This window comes from Ostrea edulis, chromosome 5, assembly GCF_947568905.1.
Source record: "Ostrea edulis chromosome 5, xbOstEdul1.1, whole genome shotgun sequence".
NCBI lineage: Eukaryota > Metazoa > Mollusca > Bivalvia > Ostreida > Ostreidae > Ostrea > Ostrea edulis.
Window position 1 is genome coordinate 21,097,118 of NC_079168.1, and position 18,093 is coordinate 21,115,210.

Here is an 18,093-nt window from a genome sequence, read left to right on the forward strand (position 1 = left end):
TTAAATATTGCACATTTTATTGAAGTATATAATTGACAACTGATTACAATTTTTAAGCTGAATCATATGAACAATCACAATAACAATAAAACAGATTCATTGAATTCATGTCCCCCATTTCTATTTTAAAATATCTATTTGATTTGTGGTTTTTAAAACTGAATTTCTTAGAGGAAAGTTAAAAGTATTGTAAATTCTTGTAGAAGTATATTTAGAATGTCTACAATAAAGGGAAATCATAAAAACAAACAGAAAAATACAGGTCATAGCGCTTTTTACTGAGCTCCGTACAGCAAAGTGGGCTAAACTTAACCTTTTTGCACTTTAAAATATACACCAATTTTTTTTTTTTTTTTTTTTTTTTTTATAAACTTGTGTTGTATATTGGTGTAAAAACAATATAAGCAACAAAAATCAATCATTACATTTATGTACACCCATGTGTTCTAATAATATAATGTATTAAAAACTTTAAAGGGGCATTAGCTGTCAAAGTCCTATTTGCCAATTGTTACCAAAATGACTAAAACAGTTTTACAGTTCATAAAAATTAACACTGACATATTAAAAAATTCATACATCTTGCAAGTCTTTTGTTATAATTGTGACATTAAAATTTCTTTTGCTTATACAGAAACAATGGCCAAAACAGTGTTGCACATAGGTAAATAATTCATTGCAGAGAAATTTTACATAATTTTCATAAAATTAGATTGGAGGTTGCTTTTTTTCATTCTCAGATTTATTTTTCTTCATTTTTTAAATGTCTTCCTGCATAATAACCACCATTCAGAATTAAAAAGTTTGTATGTCCTAGTGGACAGCATTCTCCTTCAAGATTGAAAATAAATAATGACCTATTGGTACATGTATTCAAACCTAAAAATTGCACAAAACTCATGATATAGAAATTTAGAGTTTAAAGAGCAAACTAGGAGGATTGTCAATTTTCAAAGTTGAATGTAAGTTGCAATGCCTTGTCTCAAAATTTAAGATGGAACGTAAAAATTTGGGGATTATAAATTTTTGATTTCTTGGTTTAAAAAAATTCATACCAATTATTGAGTTCATTGATATGAATGGTTTTAAGAAATGGTATTCTGCTTGCAAAAATATATCAACCGAATTTATGAATTTACAACACGTCACGTGAACTGCTTTGGAGCCTTCCAAGTTTCTGCTACCTGTATTGTAAATTACAAAATTGAAATACATATTTGGGGTATACTGGTAAATACTGACAACATTTCTTGTGAAGTTTCATCACTGAAAGCTCAAATAGTGAGTAAACATCTTTTATTTAAAATAATTTCTTACAATAAGTGATCTGGTGACCTTGACCATAAAACTTCTCATAAAACACAATAGGGGACATCATGAAAAATACCATTGCTAAAGAGATATCAGGAAAATCGGATGCTACCAACAGACAGACTCAAATTAATATCCCACAATTTTACTGAAGACATGGACAGAAATCAATAACATACATATCCAAGTAACAAAATATTACACGGATTTCAAACTTCTCAATGCAATATCAGCATTTCATAACTTGGCAGCAAAGGTTATGATGTGCAACCAGTGGTTTTACAGGCATGTCTGAAATAAAAAAAATTACCATACACTACACATGTATTATGTTCATTACTCACAATGACATGCAATATTCTAATTCAAATAAATGAATGTTGTATACATATTAAACACCATTTCAAAGATAATGAATTTCTATCGCAATTATGAATATAACATTTACCATGAATCAATGCCAAAGTCATCCAACAAGATTCTCATGCCCCCCCCCCCCCCCCCCCCCCCCCCCCCCCCCCACACACACACACAATGAAAAGTTTCTCAAAACTGTAAATTGACTTCTTTTGACATACAAAATGAGATATCAACAATTACAATGATATAAATGCAATACATTCTAATAATTTTATCTGGTCTGACATATTAGTTTGATACAAACAAAAAGTAGTTCATAATATCTAACTAGATACGAAAATCAATGACCACTAAAAACAGCATCTTCTGCAGTAATCAAACACGCTTCTAAATAATTCGTTTTTCCTTACGTCTTTTCAATTAAGTATTTCAGTTGTTTTTTAATTCTATTTTTTACTCATTTCATTTTGAAATTATATATCAAATTAATTTTTTTGTTCCAAAATATTGCTATAGTTGAGTACATATTGCAAGTTACACACCATTGAAAGTATCTTTTAGTTTTCATTATAAATAGATAAAGATTTGATTAAAGATTATCTCAGTCTGCTCTTTGTCTTGCATTGATTTGTATACAAACACTCACTGATCTATATGTATAAACACTCACTGATCTATATGTACAAACACTCACTGATCTATATGTACAAACACTCACTGATCTATATGTATAAACACTCACTTGAAAGACTTGCTCTTGATTGGAAGTGGTCCTCTATGAGTTGTTGCTTTATCGTTTCACATAAAAACTGAAATCAACAAAATGCCCAAGGACGTTAGGGGTCATCTAAGTATCACACAATGAAAAACTTTAATCTAGAATATTTCTTCCTCTAAATTCTATACACTCAAATTTTTGGGGGTAAAAAATGATGGTGAATCATTTCGATGTTTCTCCATTACAAAATTTAATGTCCAGACTAGCTTTGTAACTTAAGGGGTAGGGGTGTGTGTGAATTAGATTTTGACCACATCAAATGACCATGGTTCAGGGCACACACATGTGAAATAAGAAAGCCCTATCATCAACCACTCAAAAGTTAAGGCCAAGGGTAAAATTTTTCCAAATTTCAGAAGGTCAAATCCCAAAGTAAAGGTCACAAAGTAAAACAAACAGATGGACAAACCAAACACTACCCATGATTCTTCCAATTATGAGAGCATAAATTTTTTTAAATCTGGTTGAAATATACATGTATTATCATACACACTAAATGCATGCATTACAGCAGGCAATATATTTACAGCATACTTTGCAGTCCTTGTATTGTAAATCACTATACATTTAATCACAAGAAATTTATTTCTGTGCAAAGTACTCAGGTTGTTGTAAAGTGAAAATAAGACTACCACAAATTATTTTCTATATGTACAAAGTAGCAAACAAATTCAGTGTTTGCAAATAATTTGTCTCGCTGATGAATCTGACAAAACAAGATCATGGAAATAAACTCTCACAAAATGTAAGGGATAAACTGGATTTGACATCATGAAGGCAAATTACCTCTAATATGTGGACATCTGAGTCATGAATCCCAATTTTAGCCATGAAGTTGGACACCATTCTCTGGAATGAAGAGCTCTGCTGTTGTAGAAACTTGTAGTCTCTACAATGGGTAAGTTAAGAAACAATAAAACTTGATCAAAGTAAACTACATTTTAAAAGCAAATTTTAATACTGCAGTTCTTGCATTTTCCAGATCTCACTAAATGATATATTAAACATAAAGGTTCAATATTTTCCGTGTTCTGACTTACTGTCTCCCAATCCCAGCAGGACCGATCGAGAAAGAGTGGAAGTATAAGAAAGTCTTTGATGACAGCTCAACCAAAATCCTGTCAAATACATTGTCATATTACACTATGTTGCCTGGTGGGTTGAAGTGATTGATTGGTTGGTTGGGTCATATTCTTGAGATGTACTGTGATGACACCTGTGTTATGTACATGATTGTAGCAGGCAAATTGAAAATTGAAATCCTCTACTCCTTAGGTAAAAACAGTTTACCAAGTTTGATGTGTGTCAAGAAAAGGGTTCTCAAGACATTGAGCTGTCAATATCTTTCTATGTCCTATGTGTGGATTGACCCTGACCTCAAAATCAATAGGGGTCATCTACTTTTTAAGGGAAACCCGTATAACAAGTTTAATGTAAATGTGTACCGGTATGTCAAGCAAAGTGTTCTTGAGATATTGAGTGGACAAGTTGGTGACCGTCCAACCAAAAAAGAGATACTGTGGAAGCATTAGAAGTCATGGTGGCTTAATTTTCGTGGAATTCGTGGGTATCCCTCAACCACGAATTTACATCCTCAATGAATAAAGACAACTATTTACATTCCAGAGTTATCTATCTTTCTTACAAATATATAAATCAACAAAATTACGTCCCTACGAAGCCGTAAAAAATCAGCAATCCACGAAAATTGGCCCCCACGAATTTAAATGATTCTACAGTATAAAAGAAAATATTTAATCTAAAAAAAAATTTGAATAACACAGTTAAAATATTTGACTTAAAAAGTGCAAATTCAATAATCAATCAAAATGTGATCTTTTCTGACTCATTTTGGATATCTAATGAATATTTGATACCTTAAAAACCAAAATCCTTCATTATTCATGAAATTCTTCTACAATCAATGCAATAACCATGCAAGACTTAATAATTGATTAAAGAACATAGATGATGCCATAGAACTAGTTTAAGGACACTTGATAACAAAAAAACATTTTGAGTGGCTCTGGTGACCTAAAAAATTTGTAGCAAGTGTGGTTCAAAGACAGATTCTGCTTAATCATATCTGAGTAATACTTACGATTTGATTTGTGTTGTGAGCATTTCTTCCATTTTATAACTTCTGACTCTGTTGTCTAACAGTGACAAATAATAGCCCTACAAAGAGAACAATTCTGATTTCATAATAAATAATAGCCCTACAAAGAGGCTAAACAATTCTGATTTCATAACAAATAAAATTCTGTAAAATGAATGCATATAAGAGACACATACAGGTACATCTAATAGTATTCATCATGCTATCTAAAAACGAAAATTCAACCTTTAGGTTAAATCATAGCTTCTGCTATACCCTGGCATTCCAATGTATTTTAAAAGTGACCTCCTGACAATTTAAACTATGCATCACCAATGTCCTTGTTAACAATCTGCTTCTGCTTTAAGTGAGTGAACTGAATAACAACTGTAAGTTTAACTTTTGTTTTGCCATTAGATGTGTATTGAATGACCTCCCTGATCAGTGTAGTATCTACAGTCACCAGATAAACTATACTGTCAACCACAGCAACTTTGTAATATGAATGGATGGCCTTTCTTTTCTCTATTCTTATAAATTTGGCTTAAAATTATTTGAATGTCATCATCTATTAATTTTCCTGATATTTCGATGTGTTTGCTGTAAAGTATCACATGAAAGGTGAAGATAACGAACAATGATCAATCTCATAACTCCTACAAGCAATACAAAATAGAGAGATGGGCAAACACGGACCCCTGGATACACTAGATGTGGATCAGGTGCCTCTGAAATATAAACACCAACATACAAATATCTGTCATTTTATTAATCTAAATCTTCTGAAAATTTTGGAATGTAGTTAATCAAAGAAAACATATCTTATATCTATATACATGAGATAAATGCAAGGAAGCATTTATATTATACAAGTCATAATAAAAGTAGATGAGAATTGGGGGGGGGGGGGGGGGGGGGGGGGGGGGGAGGAGTGATACTTTGACAAATTTCCTATACAATAATCATATATGTATTGATGTTTTGCTTGTTTTGAAACAAAAAACTGCTCCTCCTTTTCAAATAAATATAAAACAAGAATAAGATAATCATTCTTTAAATTGATTGCGTTTGTTATAAATACTGAGTAGACTTCACATATTCATTTAGAAATTTTTAAGGCACACAACTTAGAACGAAAAAATAACTCACGAATTTTACAAAACACTTTTAGACATCATCTCTAAATGAAAATGACCCCCTTGCGCAAACATCGGTGCATCAAAGGACCCCATTGTAAATAAGCTTTCGAGCTTTCATGGGTTATCCTTGGTATTTATGTATGTATGTTTGTATGTATGTATATACTGAATAAACATTTATTCATTTAAATCTCTATGGAGGAGTGGTTTTAGAACTAGTGATCAGCTTTAGCAGGTTGACCTTTTTCTCACACTAACCTCAAGCCATTAATGATTAATTACCACCAGCTTTCCCAGCTACATATGAATACATCCAAGCTAATTAAGGACCCGTTTCATTTCTATTAAAAATTACTTAATACGATATTCCCATAGACCGTCAATTCTGCCCCAACTACATTGTAAATACTTTGATAACATTTATTCATCAATTATTCATCAATTTCATAATTAAATATTTTTTACTCAGTGTCTAATTGTTTAGGAATAGTGTATATTAATATTTGTTTGATTATTTTATTGACTTTTTTAAATGTACAGTTTATTGCAGCAATCATTTCATTTTATCTTTTGTAATCAGCGATTTATTTTGTAAACTGAAGTAAGATTCTTCTACGTCTCCGAGATTTGCAAGCTTTTTAAAGATATCTGGCTTGAGATTAAATCACTATGCATCATGGTGAAAAACAGTGAAGTGTTATAACTCTGTATCTATCAAGTATGTTTTGTTAATCATCCTCTGGTAATTACAATTGACGATATTGGCTATAATATCCATGTATAAGCAGATTATTTGTGGACAAGAGGCATGTTTTTAGCTGTTTATGGCTTCTTATTATACCATTAATATTAGCTGTTTTCAAAAATAAACTTAAAGCATATCTTTTTAAACTTGCATTTAATTTGTAATTCAGTATTTATATTTAAGGAATGACTTTAATTCTGGGGCAAGTTATACAAGTATAACCTGGTGTGGATCAGTTTACGCTTTATAATCCGCAACGCGGATTATAAAAAAGCGTAAACTGATCCAAACCAGGTTATACCCAGAATTAAAGTCATTCCTTATAATTTAATGCAGGAGACAAAGATACGAACCTTCGTTTATCAAAATGTACATAAACTCCGAAAAATACAAGTCAACTGAGCCGCGCAATGATTCACTTAGCAACAACGACGAAGCGTCTACATGTAACTAAGAAGGTCGCCATCTTAACGCGTAGTCAATTTGTCTAAAAGTTCAACAGAGCCTAGCCTATTTATTAAATTATTGTATCGAAGGTGAAGTTTGTCATGACAGAAAATATGTGTAGACTATGCTTGCAATGCGTATTTCGCTGCCCTTTAGAGATTGACTTTGAAGTCACTCATCTCCGACAGATTGAGAAAATATGGGAAATTGCATTGTTTAGGTCTAGATCTACCCAAAGTAAGTCTTCAAATATCAGAAAATGCAATAATTTGCGGCTTTTAACTCTATGAAGATTTCTACTACATGAAAACTTACCCTTGCATGCAAAGTTGTCACTAATAGTAAATCCAACACAAGAAAATATATAAGCAAGTGACAAATCGCGATCCACATGTCAATGTGACTGACGTCATGTGGTGAAATGTGATGTATGATTTTTTGTTTGCTTTGTTGAAAGGCGGATCAGCAATGAACCCCCCCCCCCCCCCCCCTCCCTTTCCCCAGTGAGAAATGTATTTGAAAATGAACAGGACAATTCTTACTTGGTAAATCATTAATTTGAATATAATATCTTTGTTTTAATCTATTTTAAAACTATTCAATCACCATATAGAGAAAGATGATTTACAACAGTGATTAGCGTACAAGTAGATGCTAATTGACAACGAGAAAACAGTATGTGTATCAAACTGAAGTATCTTATTGTATACTTTGACTTTCTATTCCATAGAAGGCTAAAAACAGTGCTGCGATGTAAATTTAGAGAGAGAGAAAAAAAATAGTTCTGGCTTCTGGTTGTCAAGGGGGTGTGTCCCCATACCAAACCAGGTTATGCAAAAATAACCTGCATTCCTCAATTCGAATTTGACCAATCAGAGACAAGGATACAATAAGAATTAAATTATAAACATTTATTTTTATTTTTTAAAAAGCATGGCATGTACACATAACTTACCTGATATGCTGGGCAAAAAATTTCTCTTTTCTTCAAATCAAATACAGTGCACAGTTTCTGTAAAAACAAAATGAATATGAGACAACTATCAAGAAATATACATGGGGAGGGCCGTATTTCTCCATCAAAATCGACAGTGGTGAATTTGTTTAAAAATTGAAGTTTATATTCAGAATTATGACATAATGAAGATGACGCTTTCTTGATATTTTCAGTATTTTATATAAAATGCTTATCACATTGCATTTTTTCTTCCAGAAGGCACCGAGCACAGGGTTAGACAAACTTCATAACTATTCCAGTGAAAAAATAAGTTTTGATGTCATGTACTCTTAAACTAAATGACTAAATATTAGAGAAAAAGCATGTGAAACTGTATCAAGCTTTATTGTTGGCGACAAAATGATGCTTACCTTAACTGCTGCAGGTATAAATCTATCCACTGATTTTCTTTCTGGTCGACAAACCCCTAATAATTTTACATCTGTCATTTTATATATACTGGGCAGACATCGAGCCCATGGGATAAAACTCTTGTGATTCCTAAAAATAAATGTGTTTCATCATATTATACAAGTACTGTACAAATACAAGGGCTGTTCTATGCTTCATCATATACATGTATTGTACAAATATGAGGGCTGTTCTATGCTTCATCATATACATATACATGTACTGTACAAATACAAGGGCTGTTCTATGCTTTATCATATACATGTACTGTACAAATATGAGTGCTGTTCGAAAAGTCTGCAAACACTGTAAATAACAAGAAAATGGCTGCTTGCTTGGGGTTGTGGGTTTAACTTCACTGAATTCAAGAAATTCATGATAAGTATAAATTCAAAAAAAATCTTGCATACATGTATCTAATGCAAAATAAAAAGATACAATTACTTTAACATGGCAGGTTGCAAGTTCATGGAGCATCATATTACCAAACATTCTTCCAACGTTACATGATGTCAAACGTCTTTCTAAGATTTTCACTCTTTTTCAAAATATACACCAATCAATTTCATGCACTTCTCATGTCAATTCACCTACTCTATATCATGACTTGTCAGTGTTTTTTATCATCATTATATTTTAATTAGCTCAGATACACAGTAGATCAGAGAATCACAGCCTACATCGAGCAGATTTCACACAGGGAAATAACGAAAAATCCATTGGTGCAAAATTAAGGCTATATGAGGTGTTGCAGGACTTTAAAGGGGCATGGACATGACTTGAGTTGAAAATTTTCAAATTTTATTTTTCCATTTTTACTGTTTACAATGCTTAACTGAAGTATTTTTAATGATCAACCAAAATTTGAATACCAGTTGTTGAGTTACAAGTGAGATACAGCACTCACAATTCTTTATAATGTAAACAAGGCTCGTGCCATGTATTTGTTTACATTTAGATTGCTTAATAGAAAATAGCATGTTTAAACCAAAATGAGATGTGCCAAAGACTAGAAACTATTTAATTGTGTTGCAAATTAACTTTTAAATTAAGAATAAATGCTTTAGACGAAATTTTTACTAGACTAAGTATATTCAACCTATGTAAACAAAAACATGACATGAGCCTTGTTTACATAGCAAAGAATTGTGAGCTCTGTATCTCCTACATACCTTGACAACTAACATTTAAATTTTTGTTGACCATTAGAAATACCTTAATTAAGCATTCTAAACATTAAAAATGAACAAAATAAAATTTGAAAATTTTCAGCTCAAATTGTGTCCATGTCCCTTTAAAACCCAGTAAACATCCTTAAATTAGCTATGACATTTTTACACCATGGTTTTATAGTCTTTTAATCTATCTCCGGCAGCATCCAAAAACAATTTTGAAATTTGTCTCATTCAATGAAATTTTGGCTGTATAATACAATATCAGAACTTTTCTGCGAACTTTTCGAACAGCCCTCGTAGAAAATGTTTTCATCTCTTTGCCCTCTCTCTCTTTCTCTCTTGTCAGCTGAAGAACTACTTTATATCAAACCTGTGATAAGAGGTCAGAAATATCTTTAGAGCCTTGACAATGTGTGTAACCTCTTCCTCTTGAGCTGCCGTCCCCACAACAATCACAGGTCGACCAATTAATATAGAGTATATCACATGTTTTATGCTTGCATACTTTGTCATGATATGTAACAGTCCAAAACCTGAAAACAGACAATAAAATATACTGTACTCGTATTAACTTCCTGGAGAACATTTTGTTGTTTTTGTAGTGAACACAATTTTGTGTGGATTAATTTTTGATATTTGTGATCACTTATAAAATACATATTATGCACACCAAGTAAGTTGCTTATCTGCAATCCTAACTTGCTGAGATAGTGGTATGAAACACACGACATTTACAATATCAATGTATATTCCAGTTGTTCTATGTCTGCCCGGGCTTCTCTCACCAAGTTGTGTACACTCAGATGAAGAGGCAATATTGCAATTACTTGTGTGAATAATGCAATTAAATCCCTAATTGCACTAATGATGCAGTTGAAGTCTATAATTGTGCAAAAAAAAAATTCATGGTGTGGAATGCAGTCTGGGTGTCAAATCCACTGAGGAAGGGTGTGCAAACCAAGAAAGTGAGGGTGGATCTATGGAATTCAACTGTAACATAGGACAAAGTGAGGGTGGATCTAAGTAATTGAATTTTTATACTTTTTATAATGAGTTGATTAAATTTGTGAGGTTATTATCACAGCTTTGTTTTACTTATAAGGAATAAATTGATGATTTACAGTACTGGCGAAATGAGATCTATTAATGGACGATGAATTACTGAGACATGAATATTTCTGATATTAACATTGAGATTTTCCGAAATTAAAAATTTGTGTTGCATTTAATTTAATTTCATTGTTTTCTCCCAGACAAGAAAATAACTAAATCAGACACCTCTACAGTATCTCAAACAATAACCTTCAATATAAGAATATTTTAAAATCTTTTAAAATGCATTTCACAAGTATGTTTTGCATGATTCAAAAAATATATATATACCGGTACTATTGATGAAATTTCTTCACTGAATTACATTGACATATAATGATCACTTTGATTAGTTTATTTCCGATACCAAACTGAACATTACATGTACTATACTCACCACAAGTCAGGTTGTCTGTATCACCAGGAAACAAAACAGACTCTTGCTCTGGGGTGTCAACTGGAACCAAGTTTTCAATGTTTTGCCTGAAACAGCAGACATTAAAAAATTCCACAACTAAATGAAATGATCTATTTACATGCAGTTTTCTTTTCCATAAAAGTTTGGGGACCATACGTAAACTGTGCTTTGTAGTGAAATAAAGAGTAGTATGAAGAAAATGAAAAGGTTTACCTAATAAATTCATAACTTGAAATGCCTTCTGAATCATGCTCAAGTTCAGATTCTAAAATGGGATAAGAAAGTAATCAATCATAAATATCATGTTATTTACAATGGAAAAGTTAAGCAATTTTACTTTCCTTTTGATATGGTTTAATTCATTCAAAAAGTTATTCCACAAGGAAATTTAAATACCACAGTGTAGTAGTGGTGTAAGATTTAAAGTTCACATTTTCCCCTCTGGCTACTGATCCCTATAGTTACAGACAAAATAATTATATATTACCAGTTCTGAGTGACTGGGCTAACAACGAGATCTTTTCAGTGATCTCCTGATTCCCAGCCTCTTTTTCACTCTCCTGCTGTCCTACATTTTCAGAAGTCAGTGTTTGGAGTCGGTCCCTTACTCCTGCTGTCTCCTTGTCACTTGTACCACATTCATACCCACCAACTCCATCATCTGTACCACATTCACAACAATCATCTCCGACATCTACTGTTTCAACTCCATCCTCCCCTTTCTCCTCTCCTGTAAGAGTGCATGTGGACACTTCCATAACTGATAAAATATCTGTTTTCCCTTTTGGGTCATTAGTATAACCTTTGCATGTGTCACTGTTTCCTTCTCTGTGGTCTAGCGAATCAGCTTTTATATCATGGTTTTCATTCTCCCTTATATCATCAAAAACAGCCTCATTTGTATTTGGTATTCCAATTTCAAACTGTTCTATTTGAATCTGGAGATGTCTGAGGAATTCATTATTTGAAAATACGTCCAAATCCTTCTCTGAATCTTTAACAACTGTTACCTCGGGATCATTGTTGAGACTAAAGTTTACACTGAAATAAGAATGAAAATCCTTCAGTAAGTAGTTTTAATCCTGACTGCATAGAATTAATGTAAGTCTTAGATCAGTTTTAAGTTACAATATAATATTATGGTTTCATACAGTCCAACTTTCCAAACATTAATCTCAAGCAAATCCACACATTTCAAGAATTCATTCATGAAATGGACGGTATTACTACTCATTTCTGTCATACAAACTGTTCTGCTATCATGATATTATACATACACTGCAATATCAAATGTACCCTTCTTATCTACAGAAAACAAGATAATTATAAACTTGTACACAGGTGATCCTGTAGTGCTGTAAGCGGACTTCATCGATTCTGCATCATCATCATTTAGAGAACGAAATGAACTAGCAGCTGACTTAAAACTCAAAGACTCGATCTGCAAAAAAATGTTTTAAATCAATTATTTATTCATTTCAAATCTGATTTCATTAATAATAAAACTAGCTAAGAAAGGATTGTTCATGTAGAAAAGGCTTTCAATTTGCAAAGAGGTGCAAATGCACATTTCATAACATGCATATCCAACTCACAGAGGAACACTTGTTGAACAATAAATCAGGCAAATTAGCACACACACAGTGGCATCCCATGCAGTTTCTGAAAAAAGAACAAATTTAAGATGTACATTTTGTATTTGTTAAAAAGTGTGCCTACAACCTTGGCCATGACTAGCTATCATTGCAAATTTGACCTTTACCCTTGATATTTGACACTGACATTTATACGGCATGTAACTGACCGTTTACACCACAAAGAAGTATTTATTTTGTCATCATAAAGTTTTCATTAAATGGCAAAAAGACAGCAAACCTCAGAAAAAATTTAATCAGTTAATTATTAAAGCTAGAAATTGACTTCTTCTCATTTAGAGAGAAATTATCATTAATGCTGAAGTTGATCAGTAACAGGTTAATCATACTTGTCGATATTTGTCAGTAGATTGGCTCCAATGCAGTCCTCACCAAAGCATAAAGCTGAAGAAGTTGGTTCTAAAAATACATGTACAAGGAAAGATAACTACTGTACCACAGCGCCATATCAGAGATTATCTTCCTCTGAATTGAATACATAAGGTACTTCTAAGACAATAGTTAGAAAAGGTGTCTTTAAATTATGGTCTGTAAAAAGACTAGAACAGATGCAGGCTATTTATTATCAACATTCTCTTACCACAGTATGTCATGTCACAATTCTCCACTTGAAGAACAGCCATATCTCTCTGAAAAAACTATTAACACAGGGATATAATTGATTTTTCTACATCTGAATGTTAATAAATAAACATGTAACTACTAGAGTTGAAGATGAAATTATATACGGTAATTACGTAATCTGATCAAACAAATTGTTACCCCTACCTGATACAGATGTCTTAGTTTTTGCATTCCCTCTCTGTGACCCCACGAACAAAGTTCATGTAGACCTTGTAAATGAATATCAAACTGTCGCCCAGAGGTAATTTTTACAGTTTTGGGCTAAAAAAAAAAAAAAACTTTACTTTGTGTATAATTTCAAAATGTCAATATTCCTAACCCGATCACTATAATTTTGTTTATTTTTTATTTATTTATTTATTTATTTTAGAAAATCCTGGTAAAAATAATAATACCTTGTAAAAACGGGTGTCGGGGAACAAAGTCTGAGCGCCCTCTGGTGAGGAGCCATATGATCCAGCTAAAGAAATACAACATATACATTGTATAACGTTCAAGTACAGCCTTCAATTCATTCCAAGTTACTTTAATTTCCAGGTTCTTGTCTACATTTACTATATAAATGACATGGTTAGGTTAAATGATCACCACAGTCTTAAGGAGGTACTCTACATTGTCATAATGGCTGACTTCCTTTTAAAACATGGATGAAAATATAAATATCAGCAACATTTGTCTATTCATTTAAAAAATTATCGGCTAGCTGAGTAGTTCAGAAGGTTAGCATGTCGACTGCTGAACTGTAAATCAAGGGTTCGAGCCCAGCAGGGGTTTTAAAAAATTTTCAGATTGCTTTTTACTATAACTGCATTTTTTGACTAAATAAAGTTAATTTGAAAGTTTTCAATTTCAAAATATTGTTTTACATATCCTCCATTTTTCATCCATATCAAATTTCTCTGGTGTAGCATACCTCCTTAATTTCACTGTTTTTAAAAGTAAAAATAAGACAATGTACTGCATTAGAACATGCAGTGCTACATATATTGTACATGTACAAGTTACATATTATAATATTCATCAAACAATGAAAACCAGACTTTAGTATGTGAAAAGTATCTGCAAATTTAACTATTAATTGTGAACAATATTGAACATGCTTGCATGTATATGTAGACGATTTAACATTGATGGGAATGTTCCCTCTACGGAATTAACATTGATTTTTGGAACATTTTGTTACTGTAACAATTTAGAAAACAAATATAATTTCTTTCATTTGAACTTGGTGAATTAGACTGAAATTATTTTCTTTTGTTGGAATGATAATTATGAGGTAGGCGGGATTAGAAAGTGATGATGGGTAGAAGGTAATCGAATAGTAATCATTCTGACGATTCTGGATGACACAAACAAGTCATTTTGATTTAAGAGATAAATATTTGATATGAATTCATTTTGAATAAATTATATGGCGCTGTTGAATTTCAATGACAAGATGCAAAACTTCGTGAATTAAGTTTTGATTTTGGTATAATTGATGAGTTGATGAGAGAACTGCAGAGTTTAATGGTGATGTGAAATGAAGTGAATGAATTTGTAAAGAGTGACATTCTGTATCGGATGTCACAAAATGAAAAATATAAAATATTATTATATACTTGGGGTGTTAATGTTAGATTTTATTAGAAATAAATTAAGGTACAAAAGAAGATGTTTTTGTGAACCACTGTTGCCCCTGTATGGCAGCAAAGTAATTCTGGTACTAAAGAAAGGTCTTAATTGTCACAAGGAATACACGTCAAAAGAAATATGAAAGCCCTATCACAATCTATTCAAAAGTTGTAGTCAAGGTTAAAGTTTTTTAAAAGTAGATCAAAGGTGAAGGTCATGATGTAAAAATTGTTCATACCAAAAGAAAGGTTTTATCACAAAGATACACATATGAAATATAAAAACCCTATCACTAACTGTTCAAAAATTATGGCCAAGGTTAAAATTTTTGCAGACAAAGAGACTGATAAATAAACTATATACCCCTGAATCTCCGATTACGGGGGCATAGATAAGTCTGCATGATTAATATAATTGGCAGTATAAGAATTACAAAAGAACTGGAAACGTTTCTCTAACAATGTAGCCTCTTTTTCCCCCTGATGCCATCATTTGACACACTTATAATCTTAGCATTTATCTGACTTCCCCTCTAAATAAGTCATGTGTTTGCTTGTTTTAAAACACTGCAATTCTGTAAACACTATAGTTTGATATAAATTAAAAAAATTGTTTAAAAATTATATACATGTACACTGTACATGTACTAGCATTTATATTTGTTAACTTCGAATATATTTTTATTAATTTGTCAAATGTATTAATTTTTTAAAAATACTTTATTTCTGTGCTACATGTATCATTTACATATTAATGTAAACACTGAATTGTACATATTTTGCACAGATATCAAATCTTGATAACAGAGAAAAAATGATACATCATGTGCTGACATCTGGGGAGAAAGGACGTAAAATATCAGAGTGACCAGTGAACTTACATAACTGTGATAACGGCAGAGTGTTGTCGATCTCCTCCCATTCCTGCAGACTGAAAGAGTCGGACTTTGGTCTCGAACTGTCCACTTTGGCCTTCTCTTCCAGACGTGCAAACCTGTGTTCAAGCTTCTTATCTACCTACAATGTACCAGTCGCTGAGAAAAGTAATGGTGATACTTCTAACAGCATGAGGTTCTCTGAACCCATCCAAACCCAACAATGATCTAATAGTCATCAATACTGCCAGTACACTGTACTACCTCGGTACATGAGTGAACTATTCTCACAACAAACTACATGTACCCAGTTACCTAAAGTCTATGTTACCTTACAGTAGGATTTTATTACCATTGTTACTTTTTGGACGTTTTTTGAGATCTGAGGGAATAGATGGTCATATGATGCGAGTGTGGCTAACAGAAGAATTGGGGAGATGTAACAACTGCGTAGCAGCCTTCACATATCACATATTGTATTGTATGATGTAGCAGCCTTCACATATCACATATTGTATTGTATGACGTAGCAGCCTTCACATATCACATATTGTATTGTATGACGTAGCAGCCTTCACATATCACATATTGTATTGTATGACATAGCAGCCTTCACATATCACATATTGTATTGTATGACGTAGCAGCCTTCACATATCACATATTGTATTGTATAACATAGCAGCCTTCACATATCACATATTGTATTGTATAACATAGCAGTCTTCACATATCACATATTGTATTGTATAACATAGCAGTCTTCACATATCACATATTGTATTGTATAACATAGCAACCTTCACATATCACATATTGTATTGTATAACATAGCAGTCTTCACATATCACATATTGTATTGTATGACGTAGCAGCCTTCACATATCACATATTGTATTGTATGATGTAGCAGCCTTCACATATCACATATTGTATTGTATGACATAGCAGCCTTCACATATTGTATAACATAGCAGCCTTCACATATCACATACATGTATATAATGTGTGGGAAAATAGGGCAAAGCTACTGTGGTCAAATCATGCAATGTTTCTACAAAAGTTGTATGAGCCTGCCTAGGATTCTCTCCATTTTATACAACCAAATTATTGTATAAGCTAGTCCTTGATTCTCATTCTCTCTCTCTCTCTCTCTCTCTCTCTCTCTCCACACAAATACATCATGGATATCAAACATACAACATTTTTATGATAGTCATGTAACAGTCATAAGACAATTAGAATCACATAATAAACACAGAAAGGACAAACCATCAGTCTGCCATGGGTTTAATGTACAACAATCAAAAGAAATTCCTATGCTTTTGAAGGAATTTGATTTGCTCCATCATTATAGAGTCATGAGGCATTGCAAAACCGACCTATAAAGAATGGACCTAACATTGAGAATTATAGAATGATAGGTAATTCTCAATGTTAGGTGTGAGGTAGGTGACATGGGCTTTAGAAACTAATATATCTGGGAGTAAGGGAAGTAACTCTTTGAATGTAACGTATAAAACATACCAGAGATTGCCTGACTGAGTGAAGAACATTCTGTGTCTCTGTAATGTTGGCCTCTAGAGTTCTCAAGTTTTTGTAGAAAATGTCCTCACTGACAGCCTGAGATGACTTCTTTGATCTCATTCTCAACAACATCTCAGCTAATTAAAAACAATTAAACTAGATTACACACAATTTCCATATCCATTCCAACACATAAATACATTATGAAGACTAATACCTGTCAGTCCAGCACAATTTGTGTAAAGCAGTCATTCGTATGCAATTTCTATACAAGTATAGCGAGGTACATGTAGCTCCTAATAATGATATCAAGTATAGCGAGGTACATGTAGCTCCTAATAATGATATCAAGTATAGCGAGGTACATGTAGCTCCTAATAATGAAATCTAAAGACTGTCACATCATGGTGATTTTATACTTTTCCAATTTCAAAAATCCTATTTTTTAAAAATATATTTACACTTCCAACTTTTTTGCCTCTGATATCTCTACAAATTGTAATGATAGCCATTTCCTCATGAATGCATCACAGTTGTAAACAATGTATGTATGAATACTAATAAATATAGTAACTTCTATTATAACGGCAGGGAATTCAGACAGAAATGAAAGTGGAATGAAAATATAAGAAATAAACTTCTGAATCAGTTTTGAAATACATGAGGGTATGAACTGTGATGCTTCACACCAGCGTGTCATTCCTGAAGTGATAATGCATTTCATGAAGTATGGCAGCATGAAGTGTTGCAGTTCATAACTTCATTTATTTTCCAAAATGAAGTTTATTTTAGCTGATACAGTAAACTTATTCACATCATAATAAGAGG

General features: G+C 32.4%; 1 protein-coding gene across 1 annotated transcript in view; it reads right to left on the reverse strand.

Moving 5' to 3' along the window:
* Positions 1-18,093, reverse strand: part of LOC125650492 (guanine nucleotide exchange protein SMCR8-like) — a 27,741-nt gene continuing 9,648 nt past the window's right edge. Inside the window, exons 8-26 of the mRNA XM_048878853.2 lie at positions 17,266-17,402; positions 15,745-15,880; positions 13,646-13,710; positions 13,395-13,511; positions 13,207-13,264; positions 12,956-13,025; positions 12,567-12,633; positions 12,309-12,412; positions 11,459-12,012; positions 11,185-11,236; positions 10,951-11,036; positions 9,832-9,994; positions 8,247-8,376; positions 7,834-7,890; positions 4,551-4,627; positions 3,490-3,567; positions 3,236-3,338; positions 2,414-2,480; positions 1-1,602 (exon numbers count right to left, since the gene is read on the reverse strand). Coding sequence (XP_048734810.1) covers positions 1,541-1,602; positions 2,414-2,480; positions 3,236-3,338; positions 3,490-3,567; positions 4,551-4,627; positions 7,834-7,890; positions 8,247-8,376; positions 9,832-9,994; positions 10,951-11,036; positions 11,185-11,236; positions 11,459-12,012; positions 12,309-12,412; positions 12,567-12,633; positions 12,956-13,025; positions 13,207-13,264; positions 13,395-13,511; positions 13,646-13,710; positions 15,745-15,880; positions 17,266-17,402 — 2,183 coding nt within the window. The 3' untranslated portion in view covers positions 1-1,540. The remainder of the gene's footprint in view (positions 1,603-2,413; positions 2,481-3,235; positions 3,339-3,489; positions 3,568-4,550; positions 4,628-7,833; positions 7,891-8,246; positions 8,377-9,831; positions 9,995-10,950; positions 11,037-11,184; positions 11,237-11,458; positions 12,013-12,308; positions 12,413-12,566; positions 12,634-12,955; positions 13,026-13,206; positions 13,265-13,394; positions 13,512-13,645; positions 13,711-15,744; positions 15,881-17,265; positions 17,403-18,093) is intronic.